Source organism: Atractosteus spatula, chromosome 1 (assembly GCF_055471065.1).
Source record: "Atractosteus spatula isolate fAtrSpa1 chromosome 1, fAtrSpa1.hap1, whole genome shotgun sequence".
In the NCBI taxonomy this organism is placed as follows: domain Eukaryota; kingdom Metazoa; phylum Chordata; class Actinopteri; order Semionotiformes; family Lepisosteidae; genus Atractosteus; species Atractosteus spatula.
The window spans coordinates 63924872-63950426 of record NC_142706.1 but is presented as its reverse complement, the minus strand read 5'-3'; the positions used below and the strand labels follow the sequence as shown (position 1 = coordinate 63950426).

The following is a 25555-nucleotide window of genomic DNA, read 5'->3' as shown; positions in this document are numbered from 1 at the left end:
GTTCTCAGACCTGAGCAAAAACAACCAATTGATTTTGACAGCTACACTACACCCTGCAGTGCAGGGAGGTTACCTCTTCAGCGTAGTTCTAAAAATGACAGAAAGCATTTACTATATATGCTACAGTTTTTTTTTTTGTATGATTCTTTTGAGAACTACACGGCCCAGATCTTGAGACCTTGAGATCAGGACTGGTGTCCTAAGGGATACGTACTGAGGCTCATTCATGTACAGTGCGAGCATTACATTTGTCCTTCTTTCCTGATTGGCCTGGCAGAATGGCTATTAACTGGAATGCTGCACAATAGTGCCATCTTGTGGTCCATGTTGGGAACAACAAGCATTTTTGTTTTTAAAAAAATAAATGCAACTTGGATGTTAAGTTTAGTTTATCACCGACACCCACAACAAATTCTCCATCAGAAAAAACTTTTTTTTTTGTAGCAGGCACACTACCCAGTAGTATAAATGGATGTAAATGTTAGACACTGGATACAAGGGTAAGCCAAGCAAAATAATGTTAAGAGTAATAACAGCCAAAGTTAGAATTCCCAACAAATTATTCAACTTTGCACCTCTGAAGATTGTTTTGCACAGAACTATGCTGCAGTAGAACCCAGAGCCTGGCGATCAGTGCTGACATCCATCATCTGAAACGTTAGTGCATTTGCAGACTTGTTAACTTTTCTGAAACTGTCCCCCCCTCATCTTTGAAAGAACATTAAACAGTAGGTGTCTATTTTTTAAGGAAAAGGCAAGTATTAGGCCCTAGACCTGGACTGAGTCTGATTTTACATTGTTTAAAGATTAACGATAAGGAGGGGTTGAGCACCTCCATAGTAAAGGCCCCTAGTGTGTCTGGGAGCAACTGTCTAAATCCTATAGCGCATTAAGAAGGTATTCAGAGCCAATCAATGTTTTATTGACAAGGAAGATTTTCTTAAGCTGTATGTTTTTTTGCGCTATTCTGCTATCTTATAACCACTGCTTCAAATTCAGTGTCATAGGGGAGCTGGAGACCGAGCCAAAAGGGGCAAGCAACAGCTGCAAGGCTGGGTACACCCTAGACAAGGCACCAGTCCATTGCAGTGCAGACAGACGCACTCCCACTGGGGTCACGTTTCCCAGAAGCCAGTTAACCTACCAGTATGTCCCTGGATGGCAAGAGGAAACCGGAGTACCCAGAGGAAACCGATGAGAACATGCCAGCTCCACACAAACGGCACCCCACGTCAGGAATTGAACCCAGGGCCCCAGTGCTGCAAGGTAGCAATGCTAACCACTGCACCACCCTCATTTTATAGCTCGACTAAATAAAGATGAGCTTGGAATTGCACTACAACACTGAATACAGCAAGGCTACTTAACCTGCCCCTTCTGATTATGCCAACTTACCTGGAGAACTTTTGTCTGGGACCTTATCAACCCTGCTGGCTCCTGCAAACACAGGTGGCAAGAGAAGAAATGTAAATACAGGTATTAACACATTTCGCCCAGCCTCAGGGGGGGTGAAATCAGCTCGCTTCATATTTCCCCAAGCCCAGCTGTTTCAGGATGAACAGAAAGACCACCAGTTCAATCTGTAGCACAAAGTTTTTTATGTAAACAATAACATTTTCTTCTCAGTTATTACAGATCAACAGTGTTCAAGAGATTTACTTTTGCGTAGTTACTTGAGCTGCACACACCCGTCAAACAGATTATCGGAGTCAAGCTCTTTCAGAGAGGTTACAAGAAAGCCTAAATCGCCACGAGTGCCATTCTTTTCAACAGTTGCTGCAGTTTGATTCAAGAGGAGCCGTGTGTAAAGCACTTAATTCATGAATACTTTTTCCCCCAAGTGTGTGCTACATCCACCTGGCCCCACAGTGAGGATACGTGAAAGAACTTCACTTCATCAAGAGCCGTTTGGAAGTTAGGAGGTTAAACGTAAAGTTCAAAATGCTTTGTCAAAACAAAAGAACCCTATTGGCACTTCAGTAGTTCATTTCTGCATTTTCCCATCCCTTAATCGTGTTCTACATGTTTCACCATTTCTTTCTGCTCATTGTCTGCAGAAGAAAACCCCCTGAAAAAGGTTTGAGCCAGGATATGTAACTGGGAACATAAGCTATACATTTCCTGCCCCCTGCAAGCAGTCTTGATGCAACAATTATAAACATCCCCCTATATTATATAAATCTAGTGTAGGAAATCACTTAAGGCAGCAGGGAGAGGAAATCTTAATAGAAACAAGGGAATGAATCAAACGCATAATAGCTTGAGCAAACAAGGAAATAAATCAAAGTATTTCAAAGATTTACTACTACGTGTCGCCTGTCTGAGAACAATGGGAACTAATGCAAACTTCAGCAGCTGTTCTTCATCTTAAAACCGTCAAATATGCCCAATTTACAGTCATTTCTCCTCTAGGAAAGAACAGGTTTGTGCAGCTCTAGGGTTTACGCAGGGTTGATACTGGGCAACGGGTAACTGTCTCATCTTTCTGTACATCTACCCAGTCCCAGACTTCATACACTTCCCCAAAACATTACACAACTGCCAACAAACCAAACATGGCCAGACCATACAGACTACTTCACTGCACAGGACAGAGGTTAAAAATCACACAACAGGAACTGAACTATCCATCAGGTCTAGATGATTTATAAACTGAAATCTAGAGACAAAAAAACAGCAATCACTTTGGAACAAAGTTCAAATCAAATAATATAGGCAGAAAGTGCTCTTGAATATCAATAGAGAAGATTCATTGTATTTACAAGAAAAAAAAACATGAAAATCCAAGATCATTCCTTCCCAAAGCAGGTTGGTTTTGCCCAAGTGGTCAGGGACAGGTTGTAACTGGTAATACAAACTCATGGGGTAAAAGCAATACGCTGCCTAAAAAGGTTTTTTTTTTACAAAAAAAACATTCATTGCAATGAATCACTACACAGAGCAACACGGCATCTTGATAAGCCAGGATTCCCTTCCCCACCCCAGATGTCGGGTCAATTGACCCCAAACAGCATATCCTGAAATGCTGAGTCTGTGACATTTCAAAAGGGAACAGTTAAATACAGAGGTCAATATAATCTCAAAACAGAGATGTAAAAATGATAGATAAGATCACTTTATTGGCCATATACAATTTCTTGTATTAGGAATGTGTCTTTTCGCATACCCCAGCTTGCTCTCCATGAGACAGACACATAGACAGGGAGAAAAGCTTGGGGGTCAGAGCGCAGGGTCAGCCATTTATACAGCACCCCTGGAGCAGTTGGGGTTAAGGGTCTTGCTCAGGGGCCCAACGGAGTAGGATTCCTCTGCAGGCCGCGGGATACAAACTGCCAAACTTCCACAGAGCCACAGCACCATCCATAGCAGCTGTTAGCTCTAAAGTGGGCAACCAAACTAAATTTCACCCCCTCCCCCCACCATGTGCTCAGCTCATGCTCCTTGGTATTTACCTTTTCTGCACCAATGCTCACCCAGTGTTAACACTGTGAAGTGAGGGTGTAAGTCTGTACTACAGCCTGAAACTCCAGAATCTGTTCACAGGAGGAAGACAGAGCCTGCTGAGGTATGCGGTGTTCTTACTCATTCAGTTTTCACTTTTACTTCTTTTACCGATTTGATAAAAACAAAACTGCTGTTAATTAGAACAAGGAGTATGGCAGACAGATCCAGAAGAAACTGCTTGTTTATGGAAGTGGTCACCTTTACTTTCCCTCTCAGTAATGTACTCCCTGTGTTTTTATACACCAGTATCAACAGCCTTGGCATATACTGTATATCTATACACTGCAGTCTTTTCATGTCTAGCCCCTACAAGTAACTAAAGAAAGATGCTCAGGGCTAAGGGACAGCCATCACCTTTCCCATCATTTTGCAGTGCATGTTCCTATTTTGCAGCTGCTGCTCTTGTAAACAAATTACCTATGCTCCCCAAGGGCTCCTACTGAAAGAGAGGGATGCCTTTTCAGTGTACTGGCTGGATGCCAATATTGCCCTCTCTTTGAGGAAGAACAGAATGGAAATTAATTGAAAAAAATCACACCATAAAAAAATCCTTGTTAAATAAAGATTTTGAATAGACAAAATAGTTCAAAGTCCACTTTGAAATGGCTGGCAGTAGTTAAGTCTTACAACGGTGCTTTTTAGTTTGTTTCCTGTCAGATCACCTCTGCCATACCCTTTGTGCAAATGTTTCATCTTCAGCTATAAAATGCAACTAAGTTCTTTTAAAAAATCCAGTCATCAGTAAAGCCTACTGTACATAGTACACAGCATCAAACTACATAACCAGACGAACCCAGTTAGCCAATTTTAGCTAATCTAGCTAGCCTAGGACCTGAATACAGGTCTTATGACAAGGCCCTAGTACTTTCCCTTTAGCCCATCAGAACCATGGTAATCCCTTGGCTGGGTTTTAGCATCAAAAACAAAATGAGTTTTTGTAACTATCACCACAGCAATATGCTAAACCTACAGGGCTATAGAGCTCAGCAATTGTTAAATTATAACAAGATAACACGGATGAAATAGGAAAAATCAAACAAATCAAACAAAACATAGAAAAAAACGAATACAAGATCAGGCAAGGTATCTGGTATTAAAGAACTGGGATGATTCCTGGTGAAGTTGAATTAAAAAGGTACAAATGTTTTAGGTTAATACTTTGGCAGCTTTGGATTGGAGGAAAAATGCATATGTACAAACACGGTAATAAAATTCTGGATGAACCCCCAAAAATAAAACTTTTCAATTGCACAGAATCAAAGCACTTTATACACAAACACAAAACATTAATACTTTTAACCTACTGACCCACTTTGAAAACTTAGCATAGCAATCCAGTCCACCCATTGAGGCAAGAGAGGAACCTTACAGGTCAGCGAAACAAGCTTCCCACAATGCTTCTAAACATTTAATCCATTATGACCAGGCACAAATTTCCCATTCTTAAACTCAAACCACATTTTTATGGAGTTGAAGAAGGTTAAAGGACGATGGGTGCTTCTTTAAAAATCCAGCGAACTGGACCAGAACACAGAAAGGATCAAGTAACATTGTGACAGTCAACTCCGAGACTCCCCTTGCAGGCCCAGCGTTGCGTCCCTCCCCTCTTTGAAATCTGGGAGAACAAACCGGATCATCACACTGCAGGTCAGGTAGAATGATGGTTTCAAGGACCCATAAGGAGTAGGGAAACTGGTTTCAGTGGTTCCCAACAGGCAGAAAAACTGGAAAAAAAGTGTCACAGGGACCACTAATTTTGAGGATACCTAAAACAATTGCAGGCCAAGAGACCATACTGCTGGTCTAATAACCCCTGGGCTGCATTTCCACTTGGACTCTCCAACTTCAAAATAAATCTGATTCTGCAAAACAGGCCTTTGCTTTTAAGACGGCAACAATCTGAAGTAGTTTACAAAAAGCAACATTTTGGTGTACAACCCTCTAAAACCACACCTGACCTCTGATTCAGCAACTGCACATTTGGGTGTGAAGATAAAGCTCACTGACCTTCAGCTTACAGTCATGTATGGCGAAATTCTGAAATCTAAATTGGAAACTACATTTTTAATAAAAAATCAGTTTTAATATACAACCATACTTATCTTAATAGTACAGTAACCCCTCAGTTAAAAAGACCGAATTGATTATTCAATTCAAAGTGAATGAATGTTCAGCCTCCCCCCCCCCCAAAAACAGTATTATACTAGAATTATTCATGCTTTCTGTATCTCGATAATGGCAATCAAAGTTGTTCCTGTGCCTTTTCATCATAAAAATATCATACATCATAAATATATTGACTAAACATTGTGATATTCCTGAATTATAGTAGTATTTACTTCTACCATGCTTTTTTTGTGCATTTCCCCATTATTGCAGGAAAAGTTTGGTATTTCTGATCTTACACACAAAACCCCTTCAGCAGATTTGCTCAACTTGAAGTCTGTTAAACCAAGGGTTTACTGTACTTCAGGTCTGTGCACAGTTAGCAAACATTAAATACATTCTTCATCCCTATATGCTAAAATTACAATATCTTTACACCATAACTTGTTTTGGTGCAGTGCATTGTGGATGAAGGACACAGAACGCTGGAAATGTTCCATCACTGATTAACAAGCAATCAACTTTACAAGTTACTTGTTCAAATACTACTGTACTATGTGTATCTTTAGAATAGAGCTGGCTGCTATGTCTAGAGTCATAAGCTTCAAATGGCTGGATACATAAGTGCTGACTGACAATTTAATTTTAGTTGAGACAACGCCTCAACCTTCTCCTCTACAGAAATATAAAGCACATTCAGATTTACATACCCACAGTAAATAAATGTAAATAAGTGCTACTGTAACTGTGGTAAACAATCCAATTAAAGCTTAAGGAAAAGTCTTAACAGCAGTAAATGCACCTGGCATTGCAAGTGGAGGGGATGAGGCAAGCATTTGCTTTCTGCAAGACTTCTACACTAGAAGACAAATGTTTCCACAAATCACCAAAAAGAGAATTACAGCAGTGCCCTGCTGTTGATTGATGAACTGCTTCCTCAGCTGTTTGTTATTGGGTGCTTAATGACTGAACAGGTTACAGATTTGACTTCTTAAGGGGGGGGGTATACACAAATGGACACAAAGAACCACATTATAAAGCTGGTCCCTTGTACAGTCCTTCGCAAAGCAGTACATGTGACAGTGACATGTCTTAAAATTGAGAAGGTAATCTACAGGCTTCAAAAAAACCTTTAAAGGAATGTAGCCACTAAATGCTCATCATAAATGTTTTCAGTTACTACTTTAACTTGGCTTTAATTAGGCAGCAGACTGGATTCAGGCGTGGGGTAAATGCCTGTAAATGGCAGCAGGCTACTACAGCTACCCCTGAGATTTAAGACGATACCGACAGAAAATGAAGCCAAGACACCTGTTTAAAGGAACCTGTCCCTTGCTGCATAATTCGTTATCTTGCACCATCTTGTGAGAATTTCAGGCAATTAACAGTTTTTATTTTTGATTTAGTGTTCTTGGACTTAACACAAGGACCAATGGGCTATTTTTCATAATACTTAGATCCATAACAGCTAATGTACTTCTGATATTCCTCCCCAGACAGCAAAAATGCTGCTCACCCGTCCTGACACGGTATGCCCCAAATATCTAATGTTACAATTGCTCTGATATTTCGATAGACACTCCCCAAGCCCTCAAAACTCAAAGTGAGAAGTGGCAAGAAACACTCAACATCGAAGTCAAATAACCACTGACAGAATTTGGCAAGAGTTCCTGAGATTCACAACCCAGAATGTGGTTTAACCCATTCCCACCTTCAACAAAGAATTAAGGTTCCCCCTGTGTAATTTTCCCAATGAGAAACGTTTTTAGAAAAACAATCAAGAGTAAATAAGACCAAAATTCCAAACAGCCCAGTATTTCTGTGAGAAGTAAATGAAAATAAGCAGGGAAGTTAATATTCAACAGCCAGTCTTGGAAACAGGACAATACTAATAATTAAAATCAATTAATCCTGGGATTAGAAAATCCATTGCAGGAAGTGCATGTTACGACAACTGAACTGCTCGACTGTGTTAAAGGAAGTGATCAGAAAGGGGACCAGCGTTATAACTTAATTCCCTTTCTCGCTAGGCATAAGCCTAGATTTAAATCCTTAAAGAACCCACCTGAGATTCAGCTTGACATTGTAACCTGATGGTACAAAATGCTCTTTGTGTAAAAGGAGTTCACTTCCACAACTAAGTGCTCTACAAAACGCATACCAATAAGTTTGCAGTTGAAATGCCATGTTGTCAAAATCAAGGGAGGACAGTGTTTAAGCTCAACTATTCCACTTCAGTGAAATTGGAGTTTCAAAACCACTGAAACTTAATTTGGAATTGTCCGATTACAATACTCTGTATATACATTACATGTAGCCTTTACAAACACCCAAACAATGAAAGCATCAAACCTCAGTTTGTTTGCGAATACATGAAGCCTTATTAGGGGGGAATGCTTGGTTACAGCTGCAGGAAAGAAGGCATTATGTTTAGCGCATGAATCAGTCATATACTTTTTATTAATAAAATCTTCTGGATAATGATAGTTTTCTTCCTGTTGCATTTTTAGCCCATCCATTACTTTCATGTTTAAAGGCTGAAAGCTGCAGGTTTGTGATTAGCCTCCCCTGCATGTTAGGAAGAACGCTATGAGGTCTGGCGTTGAGAGCAGTCCTTCACGATGGGTACTTAACAGAGAAGCAAGAGCGGGAGTTTCCAGGGGGGTGAAGTTATCCACGGCAAACAGGAGATAATGCACTGAAACAGTTCCATCTTCTCTCCACCCCAGCCCTCTTTCCTTCCCTCATTATAGTATTTCCTCCACCCCGTGGGCAAAAATCATGACCAGTCCCGGATCGAGAATCATGTCCTCCCCCATGTGCTGGTTCTCGCACGCCATCACCACCACGGCCTGCTTGCCGGGGATGCGCTTCGCCACATAGTTCTCGTAGTAGCGGCGGTTCATCTGCCGCGTCTCCAGCGTGGCCAGCCCCTGCGGCCAGTTGCGCTCGTGGGCGTTCTCGATGAGGTCGTTGACGATGGACAGGGGGCAGCCACTGTCGATCAGGGAGCGCTTGATGACGGCCTGCAGCACGGCGTCCGGCGTGGAGATCATGCCCCCCCAGCGCGTCACCCGCGCCGGCTGCAGGGAGTTCACCCACCTGAGGGAGGGCGCAGAATCAGGGAGTGAATGAAAACAGAGGCCATGCAGGTAATACAGCAGCGTGTAAATGTCTCAGCACACCCCGCTTATTCTATAATTTTGATGAGTCACAAATATGAAACTCAATCACTATCACCTAAAAAAGGGGAACTACACAGCTGTTTGATTCACTTCAGCTCTAATACTTCTACAGGCACAGATTTTGCAAGTCCTGCTTCTGAATAAACTATATAATCAATATGTAATTCCTGGCATCAAACTGCAAAACTTAAAACGCAGCACTTAGTGGTGGGCTACATTAAACTTGAAATGTAACAATGTGCTGTTCATCAAGTCTTTTTTTTCTTGGAAAAAAGGTAAACAGGAGAATGGTCTCATTATTTTTTGCTTTTACATAGTATACAATTTGAGAAAAAGATGCACAGAGCACTGCTGTACTGTCTATAGTAGACAAGAGGAGGAACAGAGGAAGAAAGGTGGGCAGGTAAAGTCAGAGAGGTAGAGAGAGAATGGTAGGAGCCACACCAGGTCCACTCAATATCCTGCATTTTCAATTCCAGCGTGGGCATCGTGTGACCACATACTGAAGCAAACGCTAGAACCTTAAATGGTGGGGAGTTTAGGCTGACAGTGAGCCAGCAAAAGAAAAGGGGTTTGAGGGGTCGTTTTCATTAAACATGGAACACATCAGCACAACTGACTACTCACTCAAGGATCTCGTTGTACTCGATTGTCTCCTCCAGGTTCTGGAGGTTTGGGTTGGCGCTGCGAATGGCCCTCATGTACGCTTTCAACAGCTGAATATCTCGTTTCTGCCAAAGGATAAACACACACATTGGTCTCTTTTCTAATGAACTGCCAAAGTATTGGCAAGCCATTGCACGCTGTTTTTCACAGCTTGCTACCATGCCTTTTTGTACATTTAATCTATTATAAATTATAATTATAACAGTATAAATTAATACCGTGTTAACCAAATTATCGTATCTTAAGTCACATTTCTCCCACCTCAATTTTGTTCAAAATCTACAAATCAGTATGAACAGTTTGGGCTTTACAATGATTTCCAAGAAAAGTTAAATTTGACAGTGCTAATTCAGAGCAGGAAGAACTGACTTTAACTGTAGGCACTTCAGAGTAGTGGCAGACTGTCTCACCTCATTTATAGAAAGGCTGGTGGCTAAACTGGTCAGTAACTAAGTGGCTCTGTAACCCACACAAGGTGGGCTTTTCAAGGGATTCAACGCACTGTGAGAAGTGTTGGGTGATTTTATACTGTTGCTAACAGTGCCATGCTGTTTAGTGAAATTCAGCTGTTGGGAAGACTTAAGAGAACGTTCAAATCAAGCAAAGACAACAAATTAATGTCACAGGGTAAAAATGTGTGTACTTCACAGGCTTCTTGCATAACACCATCTCCCCCGACTGCATTTACTCTTTGAGAACATAGCACTCCTATTCAAAGCACACTTTATGCATGGAGTGTCCAACACGGGTCCAGAAGAGCCAGCTGTCTTCTAGATCTTTTTAACACAGCAGCACCCAAAAAGCTTGCAGATGCTGCTAAATTGGTCTAGTTAAGCCAGTAACCATCTGATTTAGCTCATTAAGAGCCAAGAAGGAAGGAAAACACGCAGAAAAGCCAGCCCTATGGGAACAGATTTACATCTTGGCAAAGGGAGGCACATAATAAATAGCAGGACAACGCAAATGTTAAGACACTTGGGTTGAACTCTGACAGAAGATGCAGTCAAGCTGCGACCCTGTGTGCCAAATCCTAATGGGATGGCCTGCATGACTGACCTGTTCCGCCAGCTGGTGCTTGTGCTCTGCGGCGGTTTTCTCCAGCTCTGCAATCTTGGTCTGCTGCTGCTGCACCACGCTGCGCAGGTGCTTGATACAGTTGTGGTTTGGGAGTTCGTCTTTGGGCATTTCCAGCCTGGCACAAAAAAAGAGGATGAAAGTGTACATGTTTATTGAATGCCACTCAGCCACCATTGTGTTGCACAGTCACAATGACATCGAATACCAACACCGTCTTCCCCTGTACAACAGGACTCTCTTCATTTACTGAATCACAGCCGATATGTCCACCATTAACTTCCCTTTTAAGCCAAAACCTTCTCTTAGATGAGCTCAGGGTCATCTAAAATGAGGAAACCTTCCCGTCTAAATTTTAAATTAAACCTCCTTAGCAACTGAGCAATAAGCTCTCTTCTATAGCCTTAGGTCAAACAGAGCAGTTGGTGTGATCTCTCTTTTTAGTTGAAGACCAGCTATTATTGTACGATGAATACAAAGGCTCCTTTTAAATACTTGCATTTATATTATGTCCATACAGGTACAGGAGTGAATGGATAAGGACCGTCAATACTGTTTCATTCTGAGAACAAATTTGACGGTGCTTGACTAAGTGGTTGAAGATCCTTGACAGTTCCTGGGGCAATGAAAAACCCTAACATAAGTTTCTTTCTAGTATGAGAGGGGCAGTCTGAACCTGTACTGCAAGAGCAACTCCACAAACCAAAACCACCAGCCAGCACTGCAATGTTCTAAACAAGCCCATATAGCAGATAATTCTACAAACTGCTTTTTGTTCGACAGCCAATTAGTGTACAAGGGTTTCCTTTCATTTTAAGGAGCTCTTCATTACCATAAAGAGCAGCAGAAACTAGAACACAAGGCCCTTATCATCTGCCTGCAAAAACATGCTAATTATCATAGTACACAGTGTTCTATAATTAGCTAATCCCTCAGGGTATGTGTGCAAGACCTATCTCTCTGCTCACTACTCTAATCCTTGTGCCTAACAATGCAGGCAGAGCCACTCAAAATTTAACCTCTCCTTCTCAAATGAATCACAGCCCTAATCACCTTGGAGAACCTCATCAAGGTATTGATTTAATCAGTGCCTGACTGATGAAAACCAACACGCAGGGGGAGGGAGCAAAATGAAACAGGAGTATCAGGTGGCCCAGTGCAGACTTACTCACCCACAGCCTTCTTCGCACATGACCGGCCTCTTGGGGTTGTGCTCACAGTCTTTAAGGTGGGACTGCAGCTGGTCCAGGCGGAGCACAGCCTTGCAGCCAAACACAGCGTTGTCGCAGGTTATTTGAAGCTTAGAGAGCATGTTGCGCATGATGCGTGGTACAGGGCGCAAGTGAGCCAGCGTAACCACTGTCCGGTCCACTGGGCAGATCTGCTGTTGGGAGAACCACTGGGTGATGCAGGCATTGCAGAAGGCATGTTCACAGTGAGGCGCCTGTGGAGAGGATAGACGAAATGAAATGGATAAGGTTAGGCACAGTTTTATAACGAGCAGAATTTCACTGTACTGGTCCCTGGGATCTCCAGTCTCTTCTGTATATTACTCGAATTTAACTCATTACTTCGGCTAATCAAAGCTTTTGAGAAACAAATCAAACTGTGGAATAGGAGTCTTTCCATTTTGATGGCTTTTTATGGGGAAATAAATTTGTTACAAGCACTGAAATTACTTTATTAGGAAAAGTAACACTTCTATAAACTGTAACTGTATGCCACATTCACAATGATTTCTCTAATTCAACCAACGAAATAAGCAACATTTGATTTAATGATTGACTTAATGAAAAACCAGTAAATATTTTGTATGTGAAAAACCTATTCATGGTGCTCCTTAACAAGCTTCAAATCTCTGCATTTTTAAGGACTAAAATACCTGCATTATCACTTACTTCCTGCCCCAATTGAGAGCTCTATGCAGAGCAGATATGATCAACTGGACTCTGAAAGAGTATAAAAATCACATTCCTGGAGCACTTGAAGAATATGCGCAAATACAACAGAGCATTTCAAATCTCAGTGCAGCTGAAACCACACAGTACCAGAGGCAAGGCTGTCCACCTTGGTAATGCAATAGCTAAAATTTGGAAGACAGTCCATTTTTGAGAAGACTCAATTGGTACGTTTAGCCAAGTAGGACTGTCAAAAGTACAGTAATTAAAGTTTACTGAAATTGACTAAGCCTTTAATTTTGCAGAAATAGTTGTAAAGCTGACAGCTACTGACCACCATTGTTCGTCAAATGGGTCACTCCAAATAATGTACAGAAATTTTAAATTAAACAATGCCAGAGCTTTTGTCTAAGAATGTTTGCCAGCAGAATATGAGCCAGTCATACTTCAGCTGAGACATGTTCTATTTTTTAATAAACCCATATTAGAGACCAATCAAATCACAGAATTTAAGAAAGTTATATCAAGAAGGATCAATGCTAATAAGATTTAAGTGGGTGAAAAAAAACACTCTGATCACAAGATGCATAAACTTTTGTTTCTTCTAAGCATTGGATTCCTATCCTCGCTGTACAGCTGCCAGCTCGCTGCGCAAACCTCTGCAACATGCTCAAGAGCAAACAGACTAGACAGGTCTGCAGCCTGGGTGAAAAACAGCAGCGAGCCAGGGTCCGCACTTCAACGTGAATGCAGTATGGGCAGTGCATGCATAGAGCAGACTTCTAAAACGAAGAAGCACTAGCCTTATCTGGTTTTCCGTGTCATGTATCCCAAGACAAAACATTTCGCTAAGGATACAGCAGCTGAATGTCACTGTGCTGGAAAGCTCAAAAGCAAAACAGTGGGGAAAAAAAACTCACCTCATAGGCCCTCAGATATGACAGCAGTGACTGAATTAAGGCATTCAGGAAATACATTTGAAGCTCCGTATAAACAGCACTCTGCATGACTAATACTGGTCCATAGTCATTCTCCTAACCTGACAAGGATTAGGACACTACCTATGCTCCTCTTTCTTCATGTTGTCAGCTCAGAAAGGCAGTACAGACAGGCAAACAGGCACATTGTAAAGGAGGGATCTTTGTATCCCTTTGCTCTGTCACTTTGTCCCCTCACAGCAGATCAGTACATCTCTCTCCTCCCCCATCACTCCCTCCCCTCTGCATCTCGCATCACTCTTTAAAAGCTCCACAAACCCTTGCTGATAATCAGCTTCCACACCTGGAGTTAAAAGTACAGTTAAATGTTTTTACATCAGAAGATTATTACCAGTAAACCTTCAAAAATGCATCTTGGATTTTCAATACACTTTAGAAACTGTGGTCAAATTGTCTTTTGGGATTCATGCTAACTTTTAAAAGCATGCAATGCTTTTAAAAAACATGTCTGTGCAATGCCTCTTATGTAAACAGCCCCAAGGCAATAGACAAAGAAAAACACTCCCTACCTGACAAGAATAGAATCGATTACAGAAGTTATTTTAGACTGTGGAGTAAAAGATCAGTCACCATTAAATACCCCCAGATGAGAAACTGTCATGGAACACAAATAGGCCTAATGCTCACTCAGCTGTGCTCTACAGGAACAATATACTTGGCTTTTCATCAGGGGTTAAAAAACTAGGTAAACGTCAACATCAGTGGCCATTATGCCAAACCCAGACACAGAAAGGGTCTTTGGCTTCAGTTTCATCCAAGGCCTTGCTACAAGGACTCAACCGTTGAATATAAAGAATGTAGAATGTATTGATGTTGAAAGGGATGCAAACTTCCTCTAAAAAAAACATCTGTAGGTCTGTGGCAGTACAGAAACAGGCCGGGCCACCCTGGCTGCACATGGTGTTCAGTCTTACGAAACCAGCTAAGATCTCAGTTATCTCAAGATCCCACATTGCAAAACACTACAATTATACTTTTTTGCTAGGATTTTAGCCTTCCAGCTCAGAGACAAATGTCCCTGAACAACACAAACATCTGTTTCAATCTCCTCCCTACCCTCTTTCTGTCACTCTGTCACAGTGGAGGACGAGCAGGCACAGATCTTGGCTGATGAAATTGGATGAGGGTCCCTGGACAGGGTGAGTCAGAAAATAAAGCTGAGACTAAACCAGGGAAGATGATGACACTTCATTGAAATGAATAAATGATTTCTCTGTGAAGAAATCATTTCAAGATTCCAGTATGCTCTTTACAGGAAAGCTCTGGATATTTTTACTTCAACACCACAGTCTTTAGTGAGTTTGTTTAGACAACATTATACATAACTATGTCACTAGATAAATAAGCAGAAATAAGGGTGAGCCAGTTATCTAACAAATCAATTCAGTCATGAATGACACTGAGTAATATCCAGCAAGACCAAAGAAAATGACCTGAACTTCACACCTGAAGAAGGCTCCACAGCCGAAATGTTGTCTCTTCTTTTCAGCATGAAATAACCATAAGCTTGGGATAGCATGTCCCAACAGTCAACTTCTAACCACACAAACATACTTATTTTACAGTTTCTATCTAAACACAGACAAAACACTACTAAAAAACCCAATGTAAGCAACACATCAAATAAAGGTCCGTCCCATGGATGCCATCCTATGAGCTCCCCCCTGGAAGGACTGGGCTAATTCAGGGCACAGAAGGAAGTGTGGGACGGGACGCAAAGTCACCAGGTGTACCTGCACAGGCTCTTCTAAGACACCGCTGCAAATGGGACACAAGAGATCCTCGTCCACTTCCCCTTGGAACCTGGTGACGTCATAGCCCATGGCGCATTACAGAAACCATCAAACCTGGGAAGGACGGAAAGCGGCAGGGGGTTAGAAATGCCCGATTCAAGCACACAGCAGTCTAGCTAGGTTTTGAATGCATGGTGCAGCACGGGGGCAGTGTGCAACACAGACATGCAAGAGAAGTGTTCCCGAGTCAAAGGGTCTCTTCAGCAAGCTGGTCTTCTACCAAAGCAGCTCTCGAGCCCTGTAGTTCAAACACCATAAGCTATGCGCAAACCTCCATTACCAGCGCATGGCCATGGAAAAAAAAAAAACTATTCTCTAAATCTGTTCTCTTATGGTTTTTATTCCATTACTACATTTAATGAAAATCAGAAACGAACAGCTTATTGATGGTAGCCACTGCAGGGGACATTCAGCAAGAGAATGTGCTCCATGTTGCCGTGAACTGTTTGTTTAACCACATTCCAGCTAACAGACAGGCCTTTTATGTTTTACAGTTTCTGTTTCACATTTAGATGTCAATTCTAAATTTGTTCCGAATGCGACAACCACAACTACTTAATAATAAAGCATTAAATGCTGAACTTTGTATGAACTAATAACCTTATTGGCACTATTAAAAAAAAAACAAAAAACAGAAAGTGAAGAAACTATACTCTAGCATCCACTCAATGAATGAAATAGAACATTAAATGTCAGAATTTTGAGGATATATCAAGGCACCAGACTGTGTGGAGCCAATGCTAGCATTTATAAATCAATTCTGGGTTTGACAGACAGGTGCAGTCATGCAAAAACAAAACTTTCATGAGGTTACAGCTTTGACTTAACCAAGATGCCAATAGATAGATAAATTACTTTAGAAACAGCAGCAATACTTGTCCTCTGTCACCCTGTAGAGATGTCTGCATCCTTTTGTATGTTTTGTTAATGCATCAGTTAGAATGCTAAAACTAATCACCAAATCGAACTCTTAATACAAAATGAAGTTTTAAGGTGTAACTGGATTGGAACGCATAGATTAGTTTTGAAATACAATTATTCTTTTAAGCAATCAACAAACTTGGTGTTTAGGTTATGGTGCAAGAGTATATACATGCAAGATCAGATTTCTAGAAGAGGGAAAATGACAATCACAAGAAAATCTACAGCTAAAAGGATAAAAGCTAATATAAATATTATTCTGGTCTAGAGATGTAATTAAAAACGTACAGATTAATCTGTGCTGTAACCCTTTAGTAGTTCTGCAAGCATGCACAGGTCCATCCAATGGACATGTTCTTGTTTTAACCACACACAGGGGAACCCTGAGCTACAGGGACTAAACCCATAATCACCAGTGCTAACTGATTAATAGAATCAATCTGCCTGCTTACTTTTAGACAACAAGAGCCCTTGGTTTTAAAAGTAAATTTTAATTTTTTACAATTTTAGCACTCACAAACATATAGTGTCGCCTCAACTTGCAATTAACAATCCCTTATTTATAAACCTTCTTGTTAGGTGACAAGTTTATGATGAATAGTCACAGATGGGAATGCCAATTTATCCAACACTCAGGTGCTGTGTGTTTGGTTTTCCTTCTGCTTATGTGCCAATTCCAGTTAGACTAAGTAGATGCCAATTAGTAAAAGCATATAACAGCTAAAGAGCTGAATAATTTGTTTGTTATAAAGGAGCTGGATGGAGAAAAAACAGAAAAAGTGATTAAGAACCACTGATGTAGAGTTTACAGCAAATAAGCTCGGCCGAGACTCAAACAGCAAACCTGGTATATATATATAGCACACAAAGTAGTGAGTCACTCCCATGCGGATGTTCCCTTGCATTTCTTACACTGCAATCTTATACTGTCTGTCTACCGTGCTTCACAGCAGCAGACCATATACACAGCAAACTGTGTACTGTGGTTAATAAATGCAAATTCAAACATTTCAGTTTCTTTTTGCTTCACATCAAAGATGAATACATCATCACAGGAAATACACATCCTGACTCGCATGTCTAATTAAAATCCTATTTGAGTTAAGCACTCTTAGCTGTCTAAAGACAGGCATGTGGTGACCGTGAATTACAGAATCATACAGCAACAGGCACAGTCAAGTACAAAGCACCTCTGAGAATAAGGAACATGTTCTTTGCTGAAACAGGTAGCAGCCCTGCCAAGTCTGTTTGTTCTATATAACACCACTTCTTAACACAAGTTAACACATCTCCCACTACACTGCTAAATGTGGAAAGATTGTAGTGCCAGGGAGTTCAATGTTCCATGCTTTTCCAAAAAGCTGTTCACCAAATGCACTGCAAACAGCTGGACTGCACAAAAGTGACATGTCTTTTGTAGGAGTGGTTCCCTTTTTTTTTTTACAGCTTCACCAGGTAAGGTTTTAGACATTTTTACAAGCTCAACCACAGAGCAGAACCCAAAGGCTACTAGCATAAAACCCTGTTAGAAGTCTTTGGTTCCCACATAACATGAAGGACAGCTGACCCAGGCTAGCTCGGTACCTCACGCAGAAGTGGTAGTCATCTTCTATGTGCTTGGTATTCCCCCCCCAGTCACATGGGCTGTTCCTCTGCTGCTGGTCTTCACCCTGTGGACAAGACAGGAAGGATTTCCATTATTTTATTGGTAGTAAACAGCAATATACAGAATGACTGGCCTCCTCCCATTTCTTGGCTATGCTAATTTTTTTCTACGTGTAACACTAACCAGAGCGATCTGCCAAATTAAAAGTCCTGAAAAATCTGACCAATTTCCAGCGTGGGGTCATGAACCACCTGCACAGGAAAAAGCCAGTGCGCATTGTGGAAAATCAAAACCAAGTGACCTCTGTAACCCCCACACACTTTACTGGATGTTTTGATGCACATTTCTAGCTCCGACGGGACGCTAGCCAGTATCACCTGGCTCAATTCAATCTCTGCCAGGACTAGAACCATGGAAAATATTACTGACCGACAACTGATGTGTGTTTTTTTAGCTCACTTTCCCTCAGCTTCGGAAGGTTTTAAAGGCCTCATCAACAATATTACAAAAGCACTGAAATAAAACAAAAACAGCTTTTAACACTTTCCAGTTAGACTTGCTTGGTACAACCTGCTTCTGTTGTAATTTTTGCCCACCCAGTTAGAAAATTAAGAAGAATTTTACAAAGAGCTTTTAATCCTGAAGGATCCTGAGTGTTTTACCTACAGGAAGGGACCCCTTTCACCTAACTCTATAACTGCAGGACCCACCAGGGAGAGAGAATCAGCAGTAATTCTGCAGCAGCAGCCCCAATATGCAGGAGCTGAGATAGAGAAGTGAGAAATTGCTTCACCAGTTGAAGGCAATAGGCTCAAATTTCTCCTTTTAGACAAAAAACCCACAAACATAGACAGGAATTTCAATACTTAGCATAATAAATATCAAACCTGTTCCAGGTTTCCATGTTTCTGAGACAACGGTGTAACACAGACTAGAAATTCAGACATCCCCACAGGATCTTCTATTGTGAGTTACATTGTATCATGCCTAACCCTAATTCAGACATTCTAGCAATGTTTATCAGCTGACAAGCATAACTTTGTAAGGTTAACAACTGTGCTTTGAGTTATCAAAGTATTACAGTTTCTAATGCTTCAGTATTAATTGCAATAAAACCTAGCTGCAGAGTACAAACATTACCAAATAATACTGCAACCCGAACTCTTTTATTTGAGGGAGACTGGCGTCAGCAGTCAGTGGCAGCTGTGTGGGTGGAAATAAAGCTCTTATTCCACCTTTATTAAGAATTCATTGCACTATAGCCGTATTGCAGTCTTCATAGCAACTGGGCTAAATATAGTTCAGGTCCCGCGATTACTTCATTCACAAGCTTACAGCCTTTACAGCGAGCTCCATGGAAACATCCAATTCCCACTGAAGCTCAAGAAATACTTAATGCATTACAAGTTCAGCACAAGGAGAAACCATTTACAGTACTTTAGCCTTGCTATGTGAAAACATCTGCTATTAATATTAATTCATATGGCCTACCAAAACAAATATATCAAGACAAAAAACATACTAGTACATACAATGTTATGGAACTCTTCCATCTCACAGAAGGTAAAAATCCATTATTTGCCCTATAATTGCTGACTGGGATATTCTTACTAGAGCTGGACTGGGCAATTCCTTGGATATTAATTTCCAGGTAGAAGTTAGAAGAATGACACTGAGTATCATAATGCATTAGCCTGAAACACCTGCAAACATCCACATTGAACAATCAGCATCACTTTGAGTGGAGCTACAAAACTAAACTTGTGAGACGGGAAAGTTCTTCTTCACACCTACCCGTGTTTTAAAGTCATCTCCTATCAAATACAATGCAAAACAATAATTTGTTAATGATATTAATAATCTTGTAGAAAGAAAAAAAATGGTTGGTTGAAAGAAGTTTGTGCATTATTTAACTCCTTTCTCTCTGTTGTTCTTACATTTATGGACAGTTTGTGGTGCTTAACCATAAATAAAGATTTTAAATAAACCAAACTCATTCATAAGACTTGCATGTGAAATCAGAATAGCCCTACTTTCCATTTCCACATTTTTGCGTCTTCTAGCCAAGTTACAATCTGCCAGTTTTTCTAGAAGCTCCTAGTTCCTGTTCGAGTTTGCCTGGTGACCCACTTTCACGAGTGGCATGCCAGGGTGCTCTAGCCTAGAGGATGAAAACTTCAAATCTAACATGTCTTGCCATTACAGAAGCATGCATTATTTTTGCATGCATTTTTTTTTAGCAAGGACACAGCTCCTGTTGTAAAGAACACTGTGAGACTCAGCCCTGCTGGTGGGAACAAAGGCAGCTGCAGGAGAGCTCTTTCCTGTGGCTCTCCAGGGACATGACCTTGGAAATCAAGTTGCCCTCACTCCCTCCCCTTTTCTCCACTCCCCTCCCCTTCGCCACCAGCCTCAAGCATTGATTTCAGGTAGTGGTACTTCAGCAAATGACACACTGGTAGGCCTTAGGTTCTGTAGGGCTTGTGATTTTGTATTTTGCGCTTGTGAAATGTTAACAAAGTAGTTCCAGCTGAAGCCCAATTCCGTGTCAGCTTAAGCAATTAAACACTTCTACATGGCAGTCAGGATTTTAATCACTCAGGCTGTGCAAAGATTTAAGATGCAGTAATATGTAAAGTGAGTTCCCCAAAGAAAACAGCTTTTGTCAAGCTCTGAAAATGTTTCCTTATCAAGCCACACCTGGAGAGAAAATCACAGCCAATAGTATGTACGCTCTTCTGCTACCAGGAACATAAGCCAAAGCACAGACACAGTGAAGGTCAAAGTCTCTATTAAGGAGCTCACACTAAGTGCTGATTGGTATTAATTTTAGCTAATAAACCCCAACAACCAAAAAGCATAAAACCTCAAAGTTGTAACCATGTTTACTACACTACCAGTGACCATATAATTATAATTGCTTACACTTATATAGCGCTTTTCTGGACACTCCACTCAAAGTGCTTTACAGGTAAAGGGGACTCCCCTGCACCACCACCAATGTGCAGCCCCACCTGGATGATGCAACGGCAGCCATAGCGCGCCAGAACGCTCACCACACATCAGCTATCAGTGGGGAGCAGAGCAGAGTAATGAAGCCAATTCATAGATGTGTATTGTCAAAGACCCATTCAAATTTAAGAAAGGTTGTCAAGTAGGTGTCAAGTATTCTTGCAATCCCAATTTTAGTATCTTTCAAATCTTGTGAAATGATAAGCTAAATGTGCACCAATGTCCATGCTGATCAGTAACATTTCTGGGTAGTTGACAGGGCTGATCAAAAGACTGCAAGTATCTGCCATTCTCCCCAGTTGTAACCCCAAAATGATAACAGTAAAAATGAAAATAAGCAATCCGTAGGAAGGGAGAAAGGCAGAGCTTCTGAAACAATCATAGCTGAACCCATATATCTGCTGTCACAGCATATGCCTCAGTAAATGGGTTTAATATATAATAGGCCACATGGGAATGCTTAAAGCAGATGGATCCAAGCATTTTTATGTTCATAACAATGAAAAACATCCCATCACTGTATGCAGAGCCTTACCTTAAAAGACTACAGTACATATTGCTCAAGAGCATTGATGAAAAAAACAGTATGCAATTATTTGTAACTTCAATAGAATATTGGTCCATTCACATTTTCTCAAAATCAAGTCATAGGTTGGAAACTGACATTACCCAGGAATGGATTAAATAATTAGTTTACAAAAATTTAAAATAGATCAACCTGTTAAGAAAAGAGAGTTGAACTGACAATGCTGAATTTATTTTTCATTAGCATATAGTTTGCTTATTCATTCAATGCAGTAAATAGTATGTTATTTCATACAGTGCATGTGCTGTGATACAAATACACAGGAGAACTACTTAGACTCAAAACAGACTCATACCACACCGCACTGTTCTGCCTCCCAATTTGAAGCTATTCCCTTCACAACTGTTCCAGTTGTGTGCTAGTCTCAAAAGTTTAGATTCAAAGTTTATCTTGCACCATGCAAAGAATTAAAATCGTTCTGAAAGAAAAACTAACCATATAAAACTTAATCAACCCTAAACTTTATGACTTTGTATTGGGATGCTACATAAGCACTTCATATTAATGCATCACTATACAATTATCAGCTATTTCTGTAACCCTCACACCTGAAAAGCTTGTGACTTGATTTAACTATGTTTTATAGCAGCATTTCAATAAGTTCTACTGTACAGAGATGTAAAGAAAGCCAAGTCACTAGGCCAGCCTTCAAAAGCAACTATGTGCTATGGACTTCTGCCCGTCTGCCCATCAAGGACACCTGGACACTCTACTGGGATCAGCAGTTAAGGTGCAAGTCAACTGAGGGAGACAGGCTCTTACGATTGACCTTATGAAAGGCTACAGCATAGGTATGTGTGCTTCTCAGTAGGAGACTCACGCTGTATTTAAAGGGCCCTACAGACATGTCGAAGATCGCTGACACTCCTTCAATGTGACTAGCAGAACGGATGGCGACAGACAGACCTAGACTTAACATGACAAACGGCTATGGGGAAAATAAATGGCAAACTGGAATAAAAGTGATCCACAAAAGAGTGAGCAGGAGCGGTTAGGGTTCTGGACTCCCTAAGGGACGGTTGTGGATTTAAGTCCCTGCAGAGAATAGGGCTGCTTTACCCTCAAGTAAGGAGCTTTATTTTTCAAGGTACCAAACCTCCTGCCAGCTGTAGAAATGGGTAGCAGCATTGCAGTGGGAGTAACCTCAAGATGGACTAACATTTCATTCAGGGGTGTCACGTATTCTCAACATGCTTAATGCTACAGTAGACAGATGTTCATCACCCAGATCTCAGCCCTCCGGAATAAAACACTCTTTCCATAAGCAAATCATTTATTGATGTTGTATGGTCCAGCAGACAAATCTCAAGGAAAATTTCAATATCATCCAAGTTGTTTCCAAAAGTCAGATGGAGTTTGAAGCCTGAATCCGTTTCGCAGTCTAGCACGTGGGAGAAATCATTCTGCACTTGCCTTGCAAAGATGGACTTTGTGTTCCCCCCCGTTTATAAATCATCTGACAAGTTCCAGAATGGAAAACAAAAGTACAGATGCATAAACTGCTAAAGTCTTTCACTAGTAAAATTAAAAAACGTTTTGAAAAACTTGACCATGGCACCTTAACAGCACTGAGTAGTGAAACAAACATCTCACACAAAGGGCAGTACTTAAGACTGCTCTCCTTTAATTTTCATTGAAAAAGCAAAAATCAGCAGGTTTAGAACACTGGATTCTAGCTCTTTTTTATTTCAAAAAAGCATATCCCCTGCTACTGGAATACTGGAAGACAACAAAGACAGCTTCTTGACAGAACAGGTTTACCCACCTGTGACATGTCCATTGAAACATGTCCACAACAGCATCTTTCTGAAACAGCGGCATCACCTATCATTGGGTTTCCAGGCCCTGGAACTGGGAACCCCTCACACTTTACCAATGCTCATTGTATTGCCTGGGAGTTATAATAGTGTTAGAAACACACCTGTTATCATACAGTCATTAGGACTGCAATGGGAATACTACTTCTCTGCCACACATGCTTTGCAAATTCACCCAGGTATCTGAGCATCCGTGAATACAGATGGGATCTGCTGCTTGCCCAGGACCCAGTCAGTTATTTAAAAAACTATGCTCCAGGACACATCTGTGATAATGCACATCCATTGAATGACAGTGATTCCACTTTTGAGGACAAAACTTAATGCAAGCTATGCATCATTCTTTTCTTTCAGTCATTTCTATGGAAAAGATGTCTGCTCTGGAAACAGTCAAGAAACTGAATATTTTTAGTGTTGAAGAGAGAAGACTACAAGGGACCCTAATGCATGTATTTTAAACCCTCAAAGGCCTTGACAAAGTAAACCCAGCAACCTTCTTCTGAATGAACAGCGAAACAAGTAGAAACTGTACTTAATCCTGATAACTGGATGCACATCTTTACCCAACGGATGGTGGGAGTAGGAAACAAGCTACCCAGCCATGGTGTTAAAATCGATACCCTGGTTTCTTTTTTAAAAATAGCTGGATGAGATCCTGTAATCAATTAACTACTAACTATGGAAAGGGCTACATGGGCTGCATGTTTGCATCTCGTCCCCAACCTCTCGTGTTCTAATTCGTCCTCAGACTATGCCTGGGTGAGTCATCCCAGTATCTAAATACGGACTTAAAACAGCAATACATCGTACAGCACACAACCTTTACTGAACTGCAGCTAGGAACCTGGGTTTGTGTGCATCGACGACAGCTTCGACACGAAAAACGGAACGCTTTGCAAAAGTTAGGATTCTAATAAATCCGTACTGTTTAATTTGATCAAGACAAATACGGATGATCTAAGTGTCGTCAGCACTCTGCCCAACCTGTACCTTTTGAAATGAACCGAAAACAAAGTGCCTCCCAAACAAATCTTACGTTGAATGAATCCGTCTTTACCGACACTCCTGTAAGGGCTGAATGGTTTTACAATTTAAGATTTATATTAAAGTGCTTGCCCGGCCACAAACCTTGATTTACAGCAACTGCTCAGAACCTTGCAGTACTAGAATTCAGTACTCTTTAAAATTAATACAAAGGCTATGTTTGGTCACAATGCTGAGTGAAATAACGTTCTGCGGTACCTCGGCCAACACAAACGAAAAGACCTCGGTGCTCAACTTCAATAAATTAACTTTCAGACTGACGGTCGAGCTTTGCGAATGCCTACAGTTCACCGGGAAGCGCAGGGGCTGTGATTGAAAACACAACTGGTTTCGTATCAGTGAAATTTACCTGAGAATATCATTCAGCCCTTCATTTATAGAGACGTTCGGAATTGCACCTTCTCGGTCTCTCGCTCTACGGCCTTGTTCCTCTCGCCGCCCCCACCTGCAGCCTCAGCCTTTCCTGCGCTCGGCCTGCCCGCCCCGTGCTCGCCATCCCCCGGCTCTCGCCAGCCAGGAGGTCCGCTCGCCTACAACTCAATGACCAAACAACCGCTCTGGAGAAACACCCCCCTCGACCTCATAATTATAATAACGCCCAAGCGTAAACAAACTGAATACCTCTTCCACTCTTTTTCACGTCTTCTTCACGTCTTATTCCTTTAATTTAAAACGTAAAAGCTTCCCTTCTCGGGATTCTCCTCGCCAAACACCCCTCCAAAATCCGGCCTCCGCGCCCCGCTGCTACGCAACCAAAAAGACAGAAGGGGTGGAACACCCGTTACGTCTAAGAGTGACAGTCAAATCGGCCTATCACAGGTTGAGAGCTATTATTGGCAGGTCCCGAAAGCCAATCAGATGGAGAAGATCGCGTAGTAACAGGACTGCTGGTATAATTGGACACTCCCGCAGTGTCCTCGCTCTGTCACCAGACAGGTATTCCGGTGTCACGCGTCTTAAAAACGCGTCTGGAAGTGTTTTAATCTGATTTTAAATAGCAGGTAATGTTTACTTTGTGTGGTCATGTGAAATATTAAATCCGAAAGCTAATCAAGTCATAAGTGCGAAATGACATTATTGTTTTATTTAGCTATACAGTACACGTCTACTCGTGTGTCTTGTGTGACGTACAAGGCGCTTTGGCTAAAAGCCTCAATTCGCGATAATAACATGTTCAAAAGCCGGAAAAAAAAAGTTACCAACAGCAGAGTGGTATTTCAGCCTGTCTTGGGGACAGCTCTTAAGAAACCTCCCCGTCAGGGTAGGGACGCCATATGAGTAAGGTCAGACTGAAGTCTGTTTAGAATTAACAAGAGTATTCCAAATCATGAAGGGTAAAAAAGCA

General features: G+C 41.2%; 1 protein-coding gene across 1 annotated transcript; it reads right to left on the bottom strand.

Annotated features, from left to right (window-relative positions):
• Window positions 1-1584: 1584 nt before the first annotated feature.
• rnf41 (ring finger protein 41) lies at window positions 1585-24959 on the bottom strand. Its single transcript, XM_088916185.1, has 7 exons — window positions 24832-24959; window positions 17730-17815; window positions 15165-15278; window positions 11708-11979; window positions 10518-10653; window positions 9423-9526; window positions 1585-8712 (listed from the first exon to the last, which is right to left on the bottom strand). Exons 3-7 carry the CDS (start codon window positions 15252-15254, stop codon window positions 8358-8360), a joined length of 957 nt encoding a protein of 318 aa, XP_088772311.1. The 5' UTR covers window positions 15255-15278; window positions 17730-17815; window positions 24832-24959; the 3' UTR covers window positions 1585-8357.
• Window positions 24960-25555: the final 596 nt, after the last annotated feature.